Source organism: Protomyctophum bolini (genome assembly GCF_963924005.1).
Source record: "Protomyctophum bolini genome assembly, chromosome: 13".
NCBI lineage: Eukaryota > Metazoa > Chordata > Actinopteri > Myctophiformes > Myctophidae > Protomyctophum > Protomyctophum bolini.
In genome coordinates this window covers 38979895-39004280 of record NC_137874.1, presented here as the reverse complement: position 1 = coordinate 39004280, position 24386 = coordinate 38979895, and the positions used below count along the sequence as shown (strand labels likewise).

Genomic DNA, 24386 nt, shown 5'->3' with positions numbered 1-24386 from the left:
CACCACAAGGTTCAAGGTTCAAGGTTGTCTTTATTTGTCTTCCTTGGGAGAAATTTGTCTTGGAGACAGAGTCACAACTGCATACAAATAACAGACACGTTCACATACGAAAAGGATAAACACCATGAAACACCCACATACACAAAACAGAGATATTGCACACATTCCCTTGATAAAGTGCAACTAGTCAGTTGCACTTTTGGCAAGTCAGTAAAGTGCATTCGGCAATCTCTGATCGAGCATTTTGATTGACAGGGGAACAAAAAGAGTGTTTAAATCTATTATACACACACCGTGGAGTTCTATACCTCCTACCGGATGGCATTAGCTCGTATTCTCGGTATAATACATGCAAGGGGTCAGATACAATATTCCGAGCTTGTCTCAACACTGCTTGTTCAAAGATGGCCTGGGGAGTGATGGGGGAGTGGGGTGGATATGCCCATGATCTTCCCAGCCATGTTTGCTAGCCTACTTATTTGAGATTTGTATTTCACAGTTAGATTGCCAAACCAGCTGGACATACCGTATCTTGGGATTGGGGCTAATTCCTCAGCACACGTTTTCAACAGGAAAGCATGCATTCCGTCTGGCCCTGTTGCTTTATCGGTTTGTATGGCTTTAAACACTTTACAGATGGTGTCCTGATCTATTACCAACCTGTTATTATTAACAGCATCACAGTTCAATTCATTAATCACCTCGTAGCATCCCTGAGAAGTATCACATTCAAAGCGCATAAAGAAACTATTGAGCTCATTCACTCTGGCGCTCTCATCTAGAGCAAAGATGGGCTTCCTCTCCGACTTCATATGAGTCATCTCCCTGATGGAGTCCCAGAGTCTTTTTGTGTTCGAGTTGGCCAAGTCTTGTTCCGCTCGTTCCTTAAACTTCTTTCTGGCTTCTCTCATTTGTATTATTCAGTTCCTTCTGTGCAGCCTTTAAGGCTGCCGTGTCTCCTGATCTGAAGGCCACCTTTTTTCTATGTATACATTCCTTGATTTCATTCGTGAGGTATAATTATGGTCTATTATTATTAAACTTAGTTATTATTTTCTGTGGCACTATCATTTCAACACAAAAATAAATATAAGCTGTAATAGCCTCGGTGGCTGTGTCAATGCTAGCATCCTCAAAGAAAATGTCAGTACATGGGAAGCATCCTTTTAGCTCCTCAGTTGCATCCCTAGACCACACATTTACTGTCTTTTTTACCGGTTTACTGGATTTAAATTTTGACCGGTACGTTGGCATGAGATAGACAGTGTTATGGTCGGACATGCATACATTTCTATAGTCACCACGTCATTTACTGCATTGTTTCTCAACTTGTGGTCAATTCAATAAATTAAAATACAAGTCTTCCCTTTCCTACATTACTAAATGCATGGTCAGGGACCACATGCAATACCTTCACGGACCACCAGTGGTCCACGGACCACCTGTTGAAAACCCATGGCTTATAGCTGAAAATAGTGCGACGCGTTGTGAGCTTGTAGATCGGCGTGTAAGTGTAAAATGACTTATACTGGATCTCTTGTCCACTAGTCCCTTCCTAACATTTTAGTCTAGTTTTTATTTGTTGACAAAATTGTCAGTATATTTAGTTTTAGTCATCGTAGCTTAGTTTTCATGCAGTTTCCATGTAGTTTCCGTCAGTGGAAAAAGGTAGTCGACGAACAAGTCCCCAAATGAGTGCAACTGGCTGCGCAACCCTGACCGCCAGGGGCGCTGTTGCGCAGTAGCAATCAAGGAAGGATCCAAGATGGATGAAAGATTCCTAGACAGAGTGGATTAAAAACTTGTTTTATAAAAGTACACAGTTCATGACACTGTGTTCCTTTTATGCCCATGAATGGGCATGCTGACATGCCCATATGGCGATCTCTGTACCCGTCAGTCCTTGTCTCTTAGTATATGGAGATTCCTGATGTCATCGGTATATATGCCCATATATGGGCATACCCCTTTTGTGCCCGTATATGGATCTCACTGATTTTGATTGCTGAGGGGTTGCTTGGGGTTATAGAGTAACTCCGTTGGGAACTCCTTATATGGTTATGGCTGAGTCATGGTGACACGAGCACAGCGGCCAGGCTATTGTCCAGGTTAGTTGGAGGCCAGTGTCGCTGATGTCAGAACTGTGACATCAGCGTGACAGTGTCTACAGTATCTGTCCATAAAAGAAGCTCGCACTGCAGACTCCGTGCTCTCTAAGTTACAGCAACACTCGCCTTCCAGCAGCTTTAGAGCTGAAGCATCTCCTCCATCCCAGAGCGTCCACAATGCCTTCATCTGCCCTAACGTTGATGCTCCTCCTCTTAGGCGCCGTGGCCTCCATGTCTGTTCCGGTCCAGAAGAGCATGGGCTCAGTGACCGGCCTGTATGGAGAGACCATCGTGGTGCCGTGTCCTTACCTCCTTCCCCCGGGGGACACACTGAAAATGGTGGAGTGGGAAAATGGACAAAACGTTGAACTGTTGATAAAACATTCCAACATGACCGAAGCTAAGATTTCCGACCCGCGGTTTAACATCTCTGCTGACTCCAGCCTCCTGATCAGCCAAGGAACGCTGACCGACCAGGGAGTCTACGACTGCATGGTGGTGTCAGACTACAGTTACCAGAAATATCTCAGCTCCGTGGCGGTCTACAAGAACCCGGCGTTCCCCGTCGTCGTCGACAAAGCAGAGTTCATGGTGGAAGGCGCGCTGACTACGTTGGGAACGTGCGTGGCGAGGGACGCCCACCCCGCGGCCAACATCACGTGGCAGAAGAACGGCCTGCCGTTGGTGTCCGACGGGACGCGCGTCGTCCTCACGTCCACCGTGGCGGTAGACTCCTCCACCGGTCTGTCCACCACGTCCTCAACTCTCCAGTACGAGGCCACCAGGCAGGACGTCGACGCACGTTTCTCCTGCCTGTCCACCAGCCACCAGCTGGGCACGGAGGAAACTTCTTTCTGGCTTCTCTCATTTGTATATTCAGTTCCTTCTGTGCAGCCTTTAAGGCTGCCGTAGGTGTCTCCTGATCTGAAGGCCACCTTTTTTCTATGTATACACTCCTTGATTTCATTCGTGAGGTATAATTATGGTCTATTATTATTAAACTTAGTTATTATTTTCTGTGGCACTATCATTTCAACACAAAAAGAAATATAAGCTGTAAGCTCGGTGGCTGTGTCAATGCTAGAATTCCTCAAAGAAAATGTCCCAGTCAGTACATAGGAAGCATCCTTTTATCTCCTCAGTTGCGTCCCTAGACCACACATTTACTGTCTTTTTTACCGGTTTACTGGATTTAAATATTGACCGGTACGTTGGCATGAGATAGACAGTGTTATGGTCGGACATGCATACATTTCTATGGTCACCACGTCATTTACTGCATTGTTTCTCAACTTGTGGTCAATGTAATAAATTAAAATACAAATCTTCCCTTTCCTACATTACTAAATGCATGGTCAGGGACCACATGCAATACCTTCACGGACCACCAGTGGTCCACGGACCACCTGTTGAAAACCCATGGCTTATAGCTGAAAATAGTGCGACGCGTTGTGAGCTTGTAGATCGGCGTGTAAGTGTAAAATGACTTATACTGGATCTCTTGTCCACTAGTCCCTTCCTAACATTTTAGTCTAGTTTTTATTTGTTGACAAAATTGTCAGTATATTTAGTTTTAGTCATCGTAGCTTAGTTTTCATGCAGTTTCCATGTAGTTTCCGTCAGTGGAAAAAGGTAGTCGACGAACAAGTCGCCTGGTGCGTGGCGAGGGACGCCCACCCCGCGGCCAACATCACGTGGCAGAAGAACGGCCTGCCGTTGGTGTCCGACGGGACGCGCGTCGTCCTCACGTCCACCGTGGCGGTAGACTCCTCCACCGGTCTGTCCACCACGTCCTCAACTCTCCAGTACGAGGCCACCAGGCAGGACGTCGACGCACGTTTCTCCTGCCTGTCCACCAGCCACCAGCTGGGCACGGAGGAGGAGTCTGAGCCGTTGACCGTTCCCGTCCACTACCCGACCGAGAGGCTGAGTCTAACGGTGTTGACCCCCGAAGGTCCAATCACGGAAGGGGACAATGTAACTTTGAAGTGCCTCGCGGACGGAAACCCTCCTCCCAGCAGCTACAACTTCCACCTCAAGAAACAGACGCCGGTTCTGGTGGAAAACTCTGACAGTTACACCTTGACGGCCGTCACGCGGGACAGCACCGGCGAGTACAAGTGTTCGCTGGTCGACGACGAGACAATCCAGACTTCACTCAGCATCACTGTGGGTCCTCCGGGCGGGACCAGCCGGGCGACGCTGGCGACCACCTGTGTGCTGACGGTGCTGCTGGTCCTGGCGGTGGTGGCCGGTACCGTGACCTACTGCATCTACCAGAGCAGACGGAGAGGATCCTGGACACCACCCCGCTGTCCAGAGGGACCCTGATATGATCCTTCCGAGATCCCGACAGCCCCCAGCTCAGACAGCAACCCCAATGTGCAGCTGACAGCCCCTCAGCTCAGACAGCAACCCCAATGTGCAGCTGACAGCCCCCAGCTCAGACAGCAACCCCAATGTGCAGCTGACAGCCCCCAGCTCAGACAGCAACCCCAATGTGCAGCTGACAGCCCCCAGCTCAGACAGCAACCCCAATGTGCAGCTGACAGCCCCCCAGCTCAGACAGCAACCCCAATGTGCAGCTGACAGCCCCCAGCTCAGACAGCAACCCCAATGTGCAGCTGACAGCCCCCCAGCTCAGACAGCAGGGGGGTGGGGCGCTGATGGCCAACAGTAGCCTGATTGTCAGAGTGGGCGGGGTCAATGGGCAGGAAACCAGGTTAAATAGATTTACTGTCATTCCTTTCAAAAAATTAAAAAAAAAATAATAATAATAACCATCCAAAAATATATAATAAAAATCACACCCGTGTGAAGTGAGGGGCGCTCTTATCATTATAGGCTAGTGCTACATCATCACACATCATCTCATAACGGCCAATCACAATTTACGTCTTCACTTTGTGTCCTCACTTTTGTCTTCAATGTTTGTGTTCACACAAACACAGAGAGCTGGGCATAAGAGGGGCTAGTGCCCCTCAAAAAGGGGAAAAATCACACCTGTGTGAAAAGAGGGGCGCTCTTCTCATCGTACATCATCAATTCGCCCTTCACTAAGTCCCTCCCCAACCCATCCTTGTCCAATAGGCACAATAGCAGTGAAGAAAGCTTGACCTGCCTAGCAACCGTTGCTAAACAATTTGGATTGGCATTGGACAATCACTTTTTGGGGAGGGATTTAGTGAAGGGCTAATAATGTTAGCGGACATTTGACAATGCTACATAAGGTACATAAGGTGGTCCCTTATTGGCCAAGTGCTCCCGCCAACATGTGATTGGTTAGCTGATTTGCTCGTTTACATATGATGTACGTTTTCCCTTCAATGTCAATGGCGTTTAATATTTTGTTTAATTTTTGTCATATTTAGCGGAATTCTGACGTCATTTCTCCGTTCATTGTCAATGGCAAATCTTGAGATGTGTGGGGACAAAAGCGGCTAGCGTAGCGCCCCTTAAAGATTACATCATAATATAGAATATAGAAGAACAAAGTGTGTGGACAGTGGGTGGGGCCTTTACAATGCCCATATATGGAGAGCACCTTAACCCATTCTGACCTGAGATCAGATTCATACGAGGTTTCCACGGGACACACACTGGTCTGATTAACCCATTCTGACCTGAGATCAGATTCTAAAAATGTCAGTCGTTCTTCGAACTTTTCAAAAATAGCAGACCTACAAGCTCGTATCGCGCCACTCGGTGGCGCGATATGAGCTTGTAGATCTGCTATTTTTCAATAGGTAAAGCACAACATGATGCTAACACCAAAATGGGTGCCCGGTCAGAATGGGTTAAACTTTGTTTTGTTTTTCTTCTTACTAATTATTTGATCGGCATTGTAATTATTGTCATGATTTGTCACGATCCGAGTTGGCTTTGTCCGCGGCATATAACCGTCTTTATATAAATACTTTTTTGAAAAGCCTATATGGAGAAAATGAATGGAGAATCATTTCCTGGGCCACTCATCGTTCTGAAAGGGGGCGGGACTGCAACGCTCTTATAGAGACAGCCTAGAGACGAGGCAGCCAATCATGAAAAAGTGTCCACTACGGTCGCTATACCAGAGGTCGTATGGTTAATTAGTCCAGGCGCTTTTCAAGCACCTGGCAAAAAGTCAACCATTTCAAATAATGGAGATAAGAGGTTTCTGCCCGACAGAAAGGATCAGTGTGCTCAATGATAGGTTGTTTGGGGTGACCCGGCAGGCTTTTATTTTGGGCTCAAGTGGTGACTGACCGATGGAGCCATCCTTCATTTGAGTCCCTGCAGTAGCCAGCCATATTCCACTTAACCCATTTAGGCCTAAGGCCGATTCTAAAAACGCCTTCTAAAGCCTGACCTAGGTTTTCAGAAAAACTTCAAATATTTATATAGCAGCATCAATTCTTTGTCATTTTGTGAATACTGTACAATACTGTATACTGAACAGGACAGGACAGGACAGGACAGGACAGGACAGGACAGGACAGGACAGGAGAGGAGAGGAGAGGAGAGGAGAGGAGAGGAGAGGAGAGGAGAGGAGAGGACAGGACAGGACAGATCTGACAGAATTTATTTTACACACACAAAAACTCAATCCATCAGACAGGAATCCTCTCTCTGGCTCAGAGACAAAGAGGAATAGCATATATGATGCCAGTGGAAATAAACGCTGGAATGGAACAGATGGCTTTGAGGAGGTTTCCTAAAATGAAATAGGATCACGTGCATTAACCAACGCTGATTGGTTAAGCCTCAATTGGCTGAGGCAGAGGCTGTAAATTGCACAGATGAAAGGAGTTGGCCTCATTAGGCATTTTCATCTACATGCCCAAAAGAGGGATGCAAGGGTTAAAGTGGTTCATCTAGCATTGACCTAAATAACGGAACGGTCCTGGAGTAGAATCATTCCAAATGAATAATTGTAATGAAAAGGGACAAATGCATGTGTTTAATTTAATTTAACCTGCATTCTTCTGAAGCTCTGTACAAAGAGCGCATTCCAGTCATTTCATGCAGTCGAGGCCTACTGTTTTTGGATTTGTTCCTGGAGGTTTATTTTTAGATTCAGTTGTCTTATTCCTGCACAGGTTAGAATGCAAACGGAACGTAGCTTTTTTGGACTAATAACAAACAGATGGTATCTCGCGAAACTTAATTGCTCTCCGACCACGACCCGACTCGTTTTTTTCCAAGAAGGCAAATTAAATGTTCCTATCATCTCGTTCTCATGGTCTCACACTTGTTGTTTACCATTAAGTATACAAAATGTTGAAAACATATTTTCTTTATTAAGATCACATTAATTTAAAGTACATCGTGTGTTGGACACAGGATGGGGAGGAGGAAATGTGCGTTCTTTTAGTGAAAGGACATGATGGTGTTTGTAGCCTAGTAGTCGGACCTTAAGAGGACGGTACGCTGTGGTTCCCTCTCTGTCCTTGATTCATGCCCAGAGTCTTCTATGCCGTTCTTCTATCGCATTGTGAGCTTGTAGGTCTGCTATTTATCAGTTGTCTTTGTCACATGATCAAAGTCTTACAGGCATAACACAGTGGGTGAATTAGTTTGTGTGTGTGTGTGTGTGTGTGCGTGTGTGCGCTCACACACATTGTATTCCATGCGCTACATTGTTTTGTAAAAAGGACAGAGGTAGTTTCATTTAATTTCAACCTTAATTTAATTCTCTTTTCCAGCCGAGATTACGAGTCTGAGAAAAGCACAAACAATATAAAAATTTATTAAAAATACATAAAATATCTTATCAACGTCAATTAAAACGGGTGCAATGTAGATTGACCAAAGTTGATATTATCCGACTAAAAGTGATCTAAGGAGAGTGCTGTGATTTTTGTATTTTTTTCCAGTTTTCCATGTGTTTATGAGGTGACAGTATACTTCATGTGTACTTGTATTTAGGGTTTCTTCCTGGAGGCTGAAACTTTGACAGTCAAAAAATCATGGCACTCCATCTTTAAACAAACCCTGCAAGGTGTTCCAGGTATGCATGGCACAGAACGGAGAAAACTCTACCTCATTAAGAGGTATATTATATAGTGAGGGGAAAGGGAAGATCATATACAGTAGGATTTACAGTATGGTATAGCAGGCCCACAAATGGGTTCCCTGTGGCAGTTCTTGTTCAAAATGCAGTAGCGTGCAGACACACACACACACACACGCACGCACGCACGCACGCACGCACACACACACACACACACACACACACACACACACACACACACACACTTGTGTTCTGTTCTGGCAGAGAGTTGGCTATCCCACAATGCTATATATATCACAGTCAGACTATTCTCTTGTCATGTGTCCAAGAAGCTCTCGTACATAGGTCCAGAGAAAGAGAGAGAGAGAGAGAGATAAGGTGAGATATTTTCTGCAACCGGTCCGTGTGTACAGCAATGAACACACTTTGATATAAACCAGTGGTTCTCAAAGTGGGAACACAATGAGATAATGTATAGCATCACAATAATGTGAACCGCTTAACCCATTTTGACCCGGGAACGCTTCTGCAAATGTGTTCTACATCCTGACTGTTTTCTGGAAAAAGCTATGTTTCCATGTCAGTCATTCTCAAACACTTTTTGTAATAGTGTCTTCTAGGTGAAAGATCATGCCACTGATTGAGAACATTATTTCCACCTGTGCTGATTAGCAAGATCCCCTGCAGCCTGTTGTAGCCTCTGAGTGTGCTGTGTGTGTGTCAGTTCTGCATTAAGAGTCAAGAAGTAAAGACCTATGTTGAATAGGTATCTCGAGTATAGTCTGCGACCAGATGGCAGTGGGTGAGTTAAAATCTGAAACTGTGTCAGTCACAAGGTAAAACAGACACCAAGGACTTTATTTTTTAGTTACAACTAAATTTTGAGCAAACATGTAGTTACTACACTTTGGCTTTGGAGGGCAGTGTTGCTATCTGCTGTATTTTTCCCTTCTTGAGGGGCGCTAGCCCCTCCTATAAACAGGTTTAATGTTTCTCTTTAGTTCAATGTTTGTTTTGTAAACGCCATTGACAATGAAGGAAAAAGTTACATCATATGCCTCATTACGTCATATTGTCTGATTACATCACCTAATCAACATGAGTTAGACTTCAATATATTTGCGCCCTCTTCACACGGGTGTGAATTGTCCTTTTAACTTGTTTCCTTCTTTTTTTATGGGCTGTTACCATTTCTAGTGGATGTTGGTTGTCATGGCTGCCAGTTCCCATCTGATGTTGTGTGGGAGTCCAGGTTGCTCCAGACCGTATACTGAATAACTGCCAGCTTGCATAATGTCTTTAGACTATAGGACTCAAGTCTATGACGTACAGGTCTGAGGCGTATTTCTGTCCTCCAAAGTGGATGATACGATCTCCCATCATGCAACAGAACACCATGCTATCCCATTTTTTTTGCTTAAACTTGGAATATTCCCTTTTGACTGAACCTTCTTCCAGGTGAAGGTCGCTGGATTTAACTTCCACAAATAATAGAAGACCTGTTTTTGGCTGTCAGTGTTTATATAACGTGCTGCCAAGTATTCAAGTATGTACATTGTACAGCTGCCCATTGTAGGAAAAGGCTGAATGACTGTCCTGTAGTGGAAGAAGCTTTGCACAATGCGTGTCCAGCCAGAGGTTGGTCTCTGTGTCAAACACTATGATGGTGTAGTAGTTGTGATCCCTCCAGCCCCCACATACAAACATCTTTGTATAGGGTACCTGGCGTGCGCTCAGCACTGCCTCACACACAGACGTCTGCTTTGTGTCTGTCCTCAATAAAGTGGTAGATTAAACGGGCCAGAGGCCAGAGGAGAGGAGCGTTTATCAGTCCCGTTTGGCGATTAAACAGGAACCCCTCGATCTCCTCCTGGACGCGAAGCCGTTCACAAGGCCGGCCGCCGCCGCATGGCTGCGTTTCATAGCAGGCCAACAATGATTCATCTCACTGTCTGCTCTTTTTCCTGTCTGAAGCAAAGCAGTGTTGTTGATTTTTAGCTTTAGTCACATGGGGCTGTATTTTGCGTGTACCAGGTTTATTACTTAACTTAAGACCTGGAGGCGTGGTCAATGCTCTTTGGCCACTCAGAATAGCCAAATGGCATTGATCACGCCTCCAGGTCTTAAGTTAAGTAATTAAACCTGGTACTTAAGACACGCAAAATAAAGCCCATAGTCTCTTCAATAGTTTTCATTTAGTTTCAGTCACATTTTAGTCACCTGGGAATGTTTTAGTGTTATAGTCTAGTTTTAGTCGACTAAATATGCAGTTGATTTAGTCGACTGAAATGTATTTCGGCGGGCCTTGATGCCGTCGTAATGATTGTTTTTATACACGTCTAAATAGACGATCTACAAACCCACAGTGCGTCGCTTTGTGAGCTTGTAGATCTGCTATTTTCAGCATGCAACCAAGTGATGAAAATGACCTATACTGGATCTCTTGTCCACTAGTCCCTCCCCCCCCCCCCCCCCCCCCCTGTGTCAGCGGCCAAATACATAATTAATGTGGGAGCTTGCAGCAGTTGAGACGAATAACCATCAAAGTCTAATAATTTATTCTGACCCCTGTTGGGGGTCCTGAGAACCACTATTAGTTTTACTGTATTAGGCTGCCATGTTTACATCTCACTGTATTAGGCTGCCATGTTTACATCTCACTGTATTAGGCTGCCATGTTTACATCTCACTGTATTAGGCTGCCATGTTTACATCTCAGCTTCAGTGGAATCACCTTCATGTTATTCTCTCATTATTCCTAGAAGTATATGCACTGCTGTACACAGAAAAAAACAGCAGGTGGCGGCAAACTCACATACAATTTAAGTGATGATGTCCTCATCCTTCCAGCTGTAGTAGATACTAGTGTTCTGATGAATTACCGGTACTCTATAGGACAACACAGTGAATCACAACTTTTTGAATTCCAAGAACCCGCAGTGCCACCATTTGATACCAAATGTGTATCTCTGGGGAACCCCAATAATGTACACTGTTAAAAACCCCCGGGATTGTGTGGTATTAATATCACAATGACTCTCAACCAACAAGACACCAGACCAAGTTTTAACCACAATTCATGAAGGACGGAAAACGAAGCAAAACTATAATATCATTATATGGTACCTTACAGTCAAACTGAATGTAAGGTAGCCCCAATATGTTCCCTCAGTCCCTATACGCGCATTAATGTAAGCCTTGTAACTTCTAAGGTAACCTTCACTATAGCAATAATGAGCTAGAATTGTTCATCCCATTATCAGTTACAATTCTTCAGTCTTATTACCTGTAGATCTTCAACCCCTCTTGTCAAAATGTTTGGGCCAAGACGTTGGCAGATCAGCGAAAGTTCCATGCAGTTTCCATGGTGATGGAAGATGGTCGATGGTTTGATCTTTACACAAAAGGATGTTATTATTTTTGGTATCTCCCTTTGTCATCTCGTCTGGTTTATACTCAGCATGACATTCAGCCAATGTTGAGGGGTCCTTGACATGAAATTGTTTGAGAACCACTGACAACATAGGTTTAATTAGAAGACATTTTGTAGAATCGGTCTCGGTCGAAATGTCTCATGGGTTTAAAGTAAGTATAGTAAGTATAGTAGGCCTATAAGCCTATAGCTCCAAAAATATGTTGCTGTGACGATCTCTGCCTCTGCGTGCAGTGGCAGAGTGTGTTATCATCACTGCTGGTTGCAAACAGAAATGTAGCCTAATTCAAACTGAGTGCCACATGCCAGCCAGACCCAACCTCCACAGGGACTTGATTTGTTTGGTTTCTAGGTTAGCCCAGCTGTGGCTGGCTGTGTGTGTCCTCCCAGGTCATTTATGCTCTCCACTGTCCAGTTATGCCCTATAGCTGTTGAGACTTTGACTGTCCAGTGCATAGATATAAAAAAATCAGTATCAGACTGTGGTTATACTGGTCAGCTCCCAGTACAACAATATCAGACTGTGGTTGCACTGGTCAGCTCCCAGTACGACAGTATCAGACTGCTCCCAGTACAACAGTATCAGACTGCTCCCAGTACAACAGTATCAGACTGCTCCCAGTACAACAGTATCAGACTGTGGTTGTACTGGTCAGCTCCCAGGTTTTAATACGTGTGTCTGTGTGTTTCCATGTGCGCTACTACCCTAGGTAAAATAAAGAACGACAATAATTGGAATTAATGGGAATAAACAAAGACAACTATAAAGAAGTTGTTTGTCCGACTGTGAATGAATGACAAAATGGAGGCAACACACATTATTGGAAACCATTCAAAAGGAGAGAGAGTTGAAATACAACCGTTTTAATTGCAAAAAGGATACCAGTTAATACACAGGATGGAGCACTGAAACAAGCCACTGTGACATCGATAAAAATACCACTGAAAGTACAATGCAAAGTTCCATGAAGGGAAAAACTAAAAAAGTCCTTTAGTCGTTCAACCAGAAAACGTGTGCACTTTATGTAAAGAGAACAGGAAACCAGATTTACACCAAGATAAAAGCCCTGTACCTCTACAAAATAAAAGTGTGCGGCGGGGGGGGGGGGGGTCGGGGTCGCTCTCCTCATTCAAAACATTTGAGAATGTTCGTTTTTTTTTTTTTTTTTTACTTTTTACAAACAAGTTTGTTAACAAAGAACGCGTGTCTTTAAAGTTTTCCCCCATTTAGTATTTGTTTCATATAAAAAAAAGACGGCAATCTAAAAAGAAAGCAAAAAGAAAAAAGGCACCCCTGTAGGTGATTTTAATGAACACCTCCCATGTTAGATGGTGGTGGCGGATTCACACCAAACGACGGACATTTACCGAGAGCATGTTTTTCTTTTATTCTTTTGTTTTATTAAGCGGTAGAAAATTCGGGCGGGGCGGTAAGAGACAAAGGTAATAAACGGCTGGTGAGATTACACAGAATGACCTTTTCTTTTTTATTTTATTTAAACAAAACCTACTACAAATGCTCTCCTTATTTTTGTATAAAAGTTATTCCTGGAAGGTGAGTGTTTTGTACTCCTGACGGTTTGATTTAGCACCGGCCGATACCAGATACATAAGCTGTGTTGTGCCGGCAGGCACCACAGTGCTCCCTGCAGTTTTAAGGGATGTCATTGGCAGACTTCGTGAATGGCAGTTTGATTATTTATTATAGTATATTACGGTCCGACTTTTAGCGGACGGAATCGGTGGGAAGTCATGAGCGGCAGAATCTATCATCGGTTTGATACTTTATTCTAGAACATTCTAAGAGGCTTCGTTCGGAAATACATTTTGCTCAGAGCTCCCGAGAGGAGTCCCGACATGCAACAGTCTGACACATGCGTACTGTAACACCGGTTAAGACTCGCCCGTGGCTTCCCTGTGAGGTTCGGGGTTAGGCGTGTCGGAACTAATGCCTGTTCAGTACGTCGGACCAAAACACATGCACTCTTTCCGAGAGCACGCGCTCGCTCTGGTTGTGACGCCGTAGCGTGCGCGTTCTCTGATATCGTGTCGATGTATAGGAACGGTCAGAGGAGATAGCTCAGTAACAAACGTTGACATTGTCTGAGCTGAGCGGTCGGAGTCTGTCTGTGCAACACACTCTCGCTCCCGCAAAACGGCCTATATAGTGAGACATTTTGGGACACATGTGACCAAACGTTTAACCTAGTATCCACACTCAAGGGATGTGTGGAAGTGCCGTTCTCAAACCCAAGACGTTTAAAAAAAATAAACACACTTTAAATGCCGGCGTCTAAAGCTGACTCGAGTCACGAGAGCCGAGCGTTGTTGAGATAATGTGCCGATAGGGACAGTGTCGTAACTTGCGTGTCCCCCCCCCCCCCCCCCCGTAGTCAACACGTGACTCTGCGAGGGTATACCCGCGTGGTCACATGTTGACTACCGAGGGGGACGCACACGAGTTACATGTCGACGTTTGGTCAAATCCGTCCCAAGTATTTCCGTGTATTTCCAAACTACTAAGTGTCAGGTTTTCTCATGAACGTGTATTTGTGTCCAAATGAGCTAACTAACTAGCTAACGGATCTAACCATGACACAGTACAGAGCGGGTGATGTACAGTGTTGTACAGAGAGAGCCCTGATTGATTTGGTGCTTTCCTTGTCTTTATTTTGTCCAATTGGAAGCGGCTTCATTTCCATGCAGAATGGGCTCTCTATATACCATTCTGACCGGGCACCCATTTTGGTGTTAGTATCATGTTATGCTTTACCTATTGAAAAATAGCAGATCTACAAGCTCATATCGCGCCACCGAGTGGCGCGATACGAGCTTGTAGGTCTGCTATTTTTGAAAAATTCGAAGAACGACTGACATTTTTAGAATCTGATCTCAGGTCAGAATGGGTTCATCAGACCAGTGTGTGACCAGTGGAAACCTCGTATGAATCTGATCTCAGGTCAGAATGGGATATGCACACAGAATAACTCTTCCTATACTTCCGGGCCGCTTCCCTATACTTCCTTCACAGGTGTTATAGCGATGATAACTGATTAAGGCTCTGCTCCATTTAGTGTACAGTGGTTTTCAAACGTTTTAATTTCAAGGATCCCCATAACTCTCAGAGTTACAGGCCAGTACGGTACGGGTACGGGGCCATTCGGACGAACCCACTTCAAGGACACTTTGAGACCCACTGGGTGTAGCAGAGTGTTTGAGTGTTCAGAGTGACATGCAACGATAGCAGCACCCTGACTCTGTTTGACCAGCATGGAACAACAGAGCCTTCATTAGTATCATCTGTAACGCCTGAAGGAAGTAGGGAAGGGGGGGCCCGAGTTCTTTCCAAAATGGCGTGACGTGTGCATATAGAGGCCATTCCGAGGAGAAGCCTTGTTTCCCACAGAGACATGAAGACACGAAGGCAAAAGGTAGCAGTGAGTTGGAATGAATGAACCACGTGAGCCCCAGCATCCGTATGTATCGCTCGCAACACTTTCGCAGAAAACGGCAGCTTGATGCGAAGCTTGCGACAAACGCGCCCCAGAAAAAGACTCAAGAGAGACTCCTAGTGGTTCATTAAATATGTCCATACGAAGCCCCGATTCACGCTATAGCGTCGCGTGACGGCGCCCCGGCCGCTTTTGGCTAACGACGGAGCGTTGTCGAGGCTTAAAGCTGCACATGTGTGGAGACGAGGGGATGATGACGACGATACATCTGGTGAATATCTTTAGATGGGTTTAGCCTTAAAGGGATAGTTCAGGTTTTATTTTTATCGTTAAAATAATTTCCTCAGCGCGTAAACAATTAACTGCTGATTCCATTCGTTGGAGCTAACAAGCTTCCAGTGGCGTATTACCATATTGCTCTCTTTGATTTAAAAGTGCGATATCAAATTAAAATATTAAAAAAAAAAACCCAAACAGAACTACCCCTTTAATATGATTTGAAACAATTTTTTTACAAGATTCAGACAGCTTTTTTTTTTTGTTATTATTATTATTCTTATCTCTGTCAATCTGAAAAAATCTGAAAATTGTGAAAATCTTTATTTTAAGCCATGCAAAGGATGATAAGCTCTGCTATGTTGTTGAGACTCTAAACTACCAGAAACAAAACAGTCTGGCACTATTTTTGATTAGTTTAAAAGCGTCATGCATAGCCTAATACCCCCCGTTTGGCCTTCTCCTGACCTAACTGACCGACCCTTCGAAATAATATCATTATATACTTTCCCCCCATTTCTATAATTCCTTAGTCCAATACATACTTTGGCTTCAATTTGACGCTTTTATCAGTCTTCCAAAAAACATCAGTGCTAAATATAAAAAACCTCTGCTACGGTCACCTCTATAAAATCACTTTTGAAAGGAGAGCACGAAGGAATATCCTATCGAATACATTTTTCACCCATTCATCATTGTTGGTTGTTTGTTTGTTTTGCTTCGCTTTTCATAAAACGGTCTAATCGTTTCACTTTGGTTATTCGGACACCCATTACAAAAAAAAAAGTCTCCCCAATTCTGCTTTGTACATGCCCATGATTTCATTATCATTCAAATCATCACTACCATGCGCTGCAATTCATGAGAAAAAATGAAATAAAAAAATCTTAATGGTATACACATACAGTATACCACATATACAGTAGCTCCAGTATACAGTAAATGTATAGGATCAAAATGAAGGACGCGCCCTACATAATCCACCCGGTGAATTCAGGCTCGTCGCGGCACGGTTTGCATTAAAGTCAGCTGAAGTCATCGGTTTATATACCGTCAAATTTAACGACAGTTTTGAAGTGACACTTTATAGATTTTCATTGAGATGGGAGCATCTTATTAATAAGTAAGTAACAACCTTTTGTCTATAGTTGAATTAAGGCCCCCTTAAATTGAGTATTATTGTTTCAGACGCCCCCATCACCGACGAAGGAATGCATCTTGAGCTGGAGTTAATTGTGGAGGATCGTCATGCTAACAATTTGAATCCATAGCGTCCCAAACATTCGGCAGACAGCTAAAAAAGCCAGGAGGGGCCCCTAGTACAGCACCCTGGGAGACTCCGGTCAACAGAGTATATATATATATATAAATAGGGCTTACATGTAAGTGGTTAAACGGTGCATTTCGGGGCGCTCTACCGTAGAACTGTTGGGCTCGATTCCGACGCGAGGAAGCGCATAAAAAAACCTGCACTCGGGGAGTGACGCCGCCGCTTCCGTTTGTCTTTCATTTTGAACCATATAGTCTGTATAATTACTGATGAGCGAACGCTGGGCAGAAGACGGACATATTATGGTACTAAACGGACATTCTTGAAGCACAGTTATGGACAGTATTAGACGAGGGGGGGGGGGTGTTTATGACAGCTATGCACAGTATTTACAAGCAGAGAGAGAGAGAGAGAGACAGGCCGACCGAGCGTCCGTCCTTCACCTCCGTCTTAGCGGTCCCTCCTCCTCCTCCTCCTCTTTGAAAAACAAAAAACTCGCTGTTATACTTTCACACCTTTTAAAAAAAAGAACCTAGGATCGGTAAGACAGGAGGACACAGAGAAGATAATAGTGTTGTAAAAAAAACAAAACCATTTCAGTCAAAGGTTTGACTAATAATAATAATAATAATAATAATAATACACCCCTAGAGAAAGTTCCATTTGCTGCTCGGAATTATGCTACAGGCTCATTATCTATACATCACGATAATAATAATAATCAATGTCGTATTTATACATAAGGAGAGAACAGCTTATTAGTAATCTGTCTGCTCCACTTCGGCTTCCAAATACCCCACTTTAGGCTCATTGCCTAACCTTTCTTGCGACATTGCTTTGTTGTGTGTTGTGTGTATAAAGAACTGCACCGTATATATTATTTGGATAATTCTCAGGCAGCAAAGAAGAGTCACATTATACAGTTATCCCTGTTGTTGTTATAGCCAAGACCTCGACAACAACAGAGAGAGAGAGAGAGAGAGACCGGTCCTCCTGGACACTAGGTGGCACTGTCAGTGAAGGTGGAAAGCAGCGGGGGGCAACGACACACCACCTCGGCGTGTGTGTGTGTGTGTGTGTGTGTGTGTGTGTGTGTGTGTGTGTGTGTGTCAGGCCAAACAGCGGAGGCAGTCTGCAGCCACAGTGCAGAGTCTACATGGACTCTCCCAGAGAGTCGTCATCATCCAGAGATAAGGGCAGGTACAGATCCTGCATGAAGAGACAGAGAAAACACGCTTTATAGAAACTTTATAGAACCCAATTAAGCCCACGATTAAAACACTCCGAGCGGCATAAAAACGGAGGTCTCCGGACGGTGCAGACGATCAGAAATCAGCAGAGAGTGAACGACGTTTGCGCTACTGTATTTATGTCAAATTGAAGTGGACTCGGCGGCCCCAGACTTTTTTTTCTTTCTCCCTGGAAATAGAAAAAAACGTCTGGGGTTTCCGAGGCTATAGTCCCCCGGTGGCCCACGCAGGTACAGCATGAGGCATGCCCTGCATGGTGAATACCACGGGGTTGAACAGGAGACGACGAGGATGACAGAGATGGATGGAATGGAGTGGTGAGGTGAAGAGGAAGAGGAGGAGGAAGGGGTGTGTGTGGGGAGTTTAGGAGGGTGTGGGATATGGGGTCCGGTTTTGTTAGGTGGATGTGGGGGTGAGGTGTGGGTGGGGTTGTTAGGAGGGTGTGGGATGAGGTGTGGGTGGGGTTGTTAGGTGGATGTGGGGGTGAGGTGTGGGTGGGGTTGTTAGGAGGGTGTGGGATGAGGTGTGGGTGGGGTTGTTAGGTGGATGTGGGGGTGAGTGAGGGGGTCACCAGTAGAGGTACTACCTTCTGCTTGCGGTTGAGCCCCGGGCTGGACGGGGTGGAGGACGGGGGGGAATGCTTGGAAATCGGGGTGGACAGCTGGCTGCTGGAGCCCGTGCCATTGGCTGATGAAACGTTGTTAAAGGGGGCGGTACGAAGGACGACGCAACAGAGCGCCGCACGTTGGAGGGAGGGGAAGAAGAAGAAGAAGAAGAAGGGGGGGGGAGGAGAGGAGGGGGAGGGGAGGGGGCAGAGAGACAAACGAGAGAGTTAAGTAAGAGGTTAAAAAACACAGACGTTTAAGAAGAGTATAGACTGAATGACCTCGCTGGCGATAATGGTGTAATGGCGATGGGCCAGGGGAAAAACCTGAGCCTTTAAAATCCTACAGTGCTCGTTTTAACTCTGAAATGTGTAAAGAAAGGAAGCACTTTCAGAGCACTCTGGATTCGAGTGTATTCTCATTTAGCCGTGTACTCCTTAGTAGTGCAGATTAGGCCTGTGTGTATGTGCGTGCGTCCTGGGCATGACATTAAACTGCTCCGTTGTAACTACCACCGTTAATGTAGTGTGTGCAGATTTTGGGATGCATTTGCATCTGCAATTCAAGACCCATCTTTAATACCAACCATTCACTACTTAGACGTGAATATCTCTGTATCGTACTGTGCACTGACAAGTCGCTGAAAAGTGGGCAGCGTCGCCAAGTCTGCTTATTATATAAGCTTAATCGGGCTTGTTTTTCTGTAAAGTATAGCTTTCAAATATTGGGGAACGTTTGACATGAAAATGAACAACTCCTCTAAAACAACATTCGACGATAAATGATTGCTTGTTTCTCTCTCACAAAACCTGGTTAGACAACAGCGCCTGACTAGACCTCTGTTAGTTTCCCCCCCACCCTCTACTTTAATTCCTGTGTGGACACGGTGCCAGGTTGCCATGGGTATCTGTGTGTGTGGCGACACTGTGTCCGTTAACATCTAAGAGCGGGCCGCGCGCGACGATGGCGGTGGGGTCTGCTCGCGTTTAACCCATTCTGAACGGGAACCCATTTTGGTTTTAGCATCATGTTATGCTTTAGCCATTGAAAAATAGCAGATCTACAAGCTCATAGTGCGCCACCGAGTGGCGCGCTACGAGCTTGTAGGTCTGCTATTTTTGAAAAATCGAAGAACGACTGATTTTTTTTAGAGTCTGATCTCAGGTCAGAATGGGTTGATCAGAACCAGTGTGTGTCCAGTGGAAAACCTCGTATGAATCTGATCTCAGGTCAGAATGGGTTAAAGGCCCTGAAAAGACTTTTCTTGTTTACAAAACGATCCGAAGAAAGAGCACGGTAGAACTCCAGATGGCCCCGCTACGCTCCTCGCTGCCATGTTTGAGCCAAGGCTCAGGGAGTGAGGTGAAAACAAAGCGAGGAAAAATAAAGGATCTATATTTAAAATAACAGCCTTTCCTGTCAAGCAAGACTCTTAATGCCATTAAATAAAAAGGTCCATGACATCTCCAGCCAACAGACTATATAGGCCCCGACCCACAGAATGTTTTTTAGCCGGTGGTGGAACGTAACCAAAGTACTGTACTTAAGTACAGTTTTTTCAGGTATTTGTACTTTTACTTGAGTATTTCCAATTTCCATTACTTTTACTTCTACGGCCACTACATCTCAGAGGCACATATTATTGTGCTTTTACTCTGCTGCATTTATTTGCAGACTTGAGTTACTTAGATTCTGATTATTATTATTATTACAAAACATGCATTAACCACTTTCAGCAACGCATTGTGAGCTTGTAGATCGGCTATTTTCAAAAGATTTGTAAACTTTAAATAAGGGAGATTTCTGCATAATGTGTACTTTTGTGGTAGCTATAGCGAGGGACTAAGCGCTGCGTTGTAGCGGCGACATAAAGAAAAGGCTGTAATCGTATCGTCTCCACCTCTCCTCCCCGACGTCTTTCTTTTTCTTCTTCTGTGGTGTCATTTGAACTCCCCCTCGCAGATCGGAGGTATTTTCCCTTCCTTCGGGGCGGCTGCGAGCTAGAGGTCGATAACGTTACAGTCTTTTTCTTTCTGCGGTGACTAATCCATCACACTGGCACGTCGCTCCAGTCCTGACCACACCATAGTTGTTGTTTGTTATTATACTGAAAGCTAATCTGCAAGTTTGATCTCCCCGTCCGAACTCTTTGGCCGGGTGTAGTTGTTACAAATACATATTTAGTTGAGTATAAATAGGCATCCATCATATCAAGGCTGCTTTCATTACGTTTTGCAAATAGGGCCCTATCTTGCACCACCTCTTAAAAAATCGCAAATTGGTTTAGGGTTAAGGGGTATGGGTACAGGATTGTAGTTCCGACATACTATTGGTCCGGCAGTCATTAGACTGACAACCTAACCTCAAACCCCTAACCTAACCCTAACCACAAGCACCTCAAACCCCTAACCTAACCCTAACCACAAGCACGGTGCAACGCATGTCGGACCAACGCATGTCGGACCAACGCATGTCGGACCAACGCATGTCGGGAACGACGGGTGATTTCCTTAATTATGTGGGACCTTTGGTGTGTCAGATATGCGTGTGCATCCCTAAGGGGTGGCACAATACATACTCTCTCTCTCTCTCTCTCTCTCTCTCTCTCTCTCTCTGTTTTGGGAGACTTGTTGTGTGTGTGCCCTTTGTCACCCCCACCCCCCCCCTCCTCAGCTCTGGTCAGTGAAGTGTAGTATAATGTTCCAGGCATGGTTGGAGGGTCTCCAGACACTATAATGGCCCCCCCAGCCCCATCCCCCCCATCCCCCCATAGTTTACAAAGCAGACTGGCACTCCAACCCATTGTTCTAGGACATTATCATTATTGAGTGAGACCATCCCACTGATCCCAGGTCAGTGCAGATGTAAGAATGACTCAGTCATAACAAGTGCCAGGTGCAACGAGCTCTCGTAGCGCCCGTTTTCATTTGTTTTCCGACGTTCTTTTGTTGGTCCACTTTTGTCATGGCTTTCCTGTAGCTCCAGTTTATCTCATAGCATTAGCTTATGTTGCCACTGGCTCTGCGTTGCGACGTTCAGGGTATGGGTTTTTATGCCGTTCAGACTATGGGTTTTATGGGTAAGTGGCCCCGGACAGTTAGCTCAACCGTCTGGGCACCTATCGGCTGCTGAGCCAGCCTGACGTCGTGCCGCGGGTTCGACTCCCGATCCCAACGGCCTTTGCCGCGTGTCTTCCCCCCCCAATCTCTCTCCCCATTTCGTGTCAGACTACTTTCATCCTATCGATAAAAAGAAATGTCTAGAAAAAGTCCACTACGGTCCACTACGGTCGCCTTTACGGTCGTTAGTAGGGGTGCTAGCAAAATGTGGTCCAAAGAGCCTCTTCTTAAGACACTGTTGTGACCCCCCCCTTCCCCCTCCTCTTCATCCCTAGGAGAAACATAATGTTTTTCCAGCTGTTCAGCAGAGTTATAGAATAATTATGGTCTGGTTACTACAATAGTTGTCCGAGTTTGTTGTTGCAGCAATAATCCTTTGGTCAACATTCAACAGAGGATTAGAATGTCTGGATATTAAGAATGGGACTTTTCCAGTGGCCAAGAAGTGATACCGGAAAATAGGCAGAGAACAATAATACGACTGGTATAGTCTAAGGCAAGGTTAGTTTACTCTGGCTGGTGAAGATTTCATTCTTCTCTGCAAAAAAAAAACCGAAACGAAACAAAACATAATAACCGTTTGGTTATTATGGCTGAAATTTGGCTGATTTCATGAATGCATCGTCAATGCTTTCACACATACCACGGTACAGAAGAACCGAGGCCAAGCACAGAAATTACACCTTACAAGTGGATCTTCACAAATTCACAAATGATGTAATGGCAGTCATCATTAGTTGATGTTTGAAAGTAAAAGTCTGTGCAGCAAAGCTGTAAAAGAAAACAACAACAACAACAACTACTGTATGCCCTCATTTAGAGGCATTTAATTTCCATTCTAATTCAAGTGAATGGCACAGTCAACTACTGTATAACAAAGACAAAGGTGAATGGTTCTTCTGTAGTCATTGTTGTCATAATGCTAACGTGGCCCTTAATGGGGTAAGAAATGGTGAGTCTTATCAGTGAATGGGTTTTTACTAACACTTCACCATGATCCCACTCTAACCAGGCTGTCCATCTGGTGTCCTAAAACACCCACGGTAGTACCCCCCCCTCGGTATATTTACTGAATTATTAAGGAGGGCCTGGAAGGAGAGGATGGGTCAGCAAGTCCTGAGAGGAACAAGTGACCGTCACGCTAATCATGCGGAGTGGAGTGACAGATGTCATGGACGGACCATGAAGGGCAGGGGAGGACACAGACACCACTTAGTGACCAAACCCCGTTGTCCAACTGTCACTATGAAATACAGACAACGTTTCAGCCCATGCTAAGTTAATCCTAAAACTAAATGTTAGCTGACCTGAACACCACCAGATGCAGTGTAAAAGGTATATACACACGGCTGAAGCTAAAAAAGGCGTCCGTTCCTTTTTCGGTCGCGGTGCCGAAGCCGTGGAACAACTTGACACTTTTTTCTCTTTGTCTTTTTTTTAAACCCACACACTTAAGACATGTTCTCTCAGGCCTTGTTTTTTTTTTGTGGCTTTCGCTTTTATTTTATATATTTTATAGAGAGACAGACGGTAGGCTGACAGGAAATGGGGAGAGAGATGAGGGGGGACATGCAGTAAAGGCCATCAGGATCGCGCCCGCGCCAGACTGGATTACCAGGCAAGGTGCCTGGACCACTGAGCCATGGCCCAGGCCCTCTCAGGCCTTTTTGAACTAATGTCCCACTGCCACCATGGAGTGAATGTTTTAAACTAATGTCCCACTGCCACCATGGAGTGAATGTTTTAAACTAATGTCCCACTGCCACCATGGAGTGAATGTTTTAAACTAATGTCCCACTGCCACCATGGAGTGAATGTTTTAAACTAATGTCCCACTGCCACCATGGAGTGAATGTTTTAAACTAATGTCCCACTGCCACCATGGAGTGAATGTTTTAAACTAATGTCCCACTGCCACCATGGAGTGAATGTTTTAAACTAATGTCCCACTGCCACCATGGAGTGAATGTTTTAAACTAATGTCCCACTGCCACCATGGAGTGAATGTTTTAAACTAATGTCCCACTGCCACCATGGAGTGAATGTTTTAAACTAATGTCCCACTGCCACCATGGAGTGAATGTTTTAAACTAATGTCCCACTGCCACCATGGAGTGAATGTTTTAAACTATAATGTCCCACTGCCTCCATGGAGTACAAAAGCTTGGACTCTTTTCTTGTGCCTCTTAAAATGTTCTTTGTTTATAACTATTTTATGTGTCATCGTATCGCCGTTTTGTCAGGTGCTAGTGCAGCACTTCCACTGTTGTTTTTTTAAGCGTGCTTTACGAATAGAAGATAGATAGATTTTGGGAGCTTTTAAAACAGTGTGCGGATCTCCTCTCTCCTTTCTTTCAATGTCTCCCTTCATCTCTACCTACCTACCTATCACCAAGGCCTCCTCCTACGTAAATATTGAGACTGGTGCAGTGAGTCCTTTCAGGTTATTTAAAAGTCCTGTAACTGCAGGAACCTCTGATACCTTTTGTTTAATTTCCGCAGGCGCTCAGCGAAACCATCCGGGATTAAATGAACATTAGATATGTTGGTCTTAATCTCTTCAGATTGCTGTCAAATGAACAAAGACAGGATTGTGTGTGATGATGTGTCCTCAATCTGCTGTGTCAGTAACGGCAGCGGGCCTTTTGGAGAGTGAGTGTTGCATGCTGGGGGATTAGGGAGCTCATTGTGCCCACCCAGTAAACAACAACAACATGCCTGGCTGATGGCTCCCCCTCATAGCAGAGCCATAGAGTAAGACAGGCTGATGGCTCCCCCTCATAGCAGAGCCATAGAGTAAGACAGGCTGATGGCTCCCCCTCATTGCAGAGCCATAGAGTAAGACAGGCTGATGGCTCCCCCTCATAGCAGAGCCATAGAC

The 24386-nt window shown here is 44.9% G+C and overlaps 1 protein-coding gene across 3 annotated transcripts in view; it reads right to left on the bottom strand.

The window, feature by feature from the left end:
- Positions 1-12401: 12401 nt before the first annotated feature.
- LOC308327325 (neuronal migration protein doublecortin-like) overlaps positions 12402-24386 on the bottom strand; it is a 70350-nt gene continuing 58365 nt past the window's right edge. Inside the window, exons 7-9 of one of the 3 annotated variants that reach the window (XR_013965183.1) lie at positions 18368-18468; positions 14512-17740; positions 12402-14261 (exon numbers count right to left, since the gene is read on the bottom strand). Coding sequence is in view for 2 of the 3 variants with exons in the window: in XM_080780660.1 (XP_080636786.1) it covers positions 17684-17740; positions 18368-18468 (158 nt within the window). In the remaining variant the exon portion in view is untranslated. The other 2 variants (XM_080780660.1, XM_080780661.1) reach the window with 2 other exon arrangements.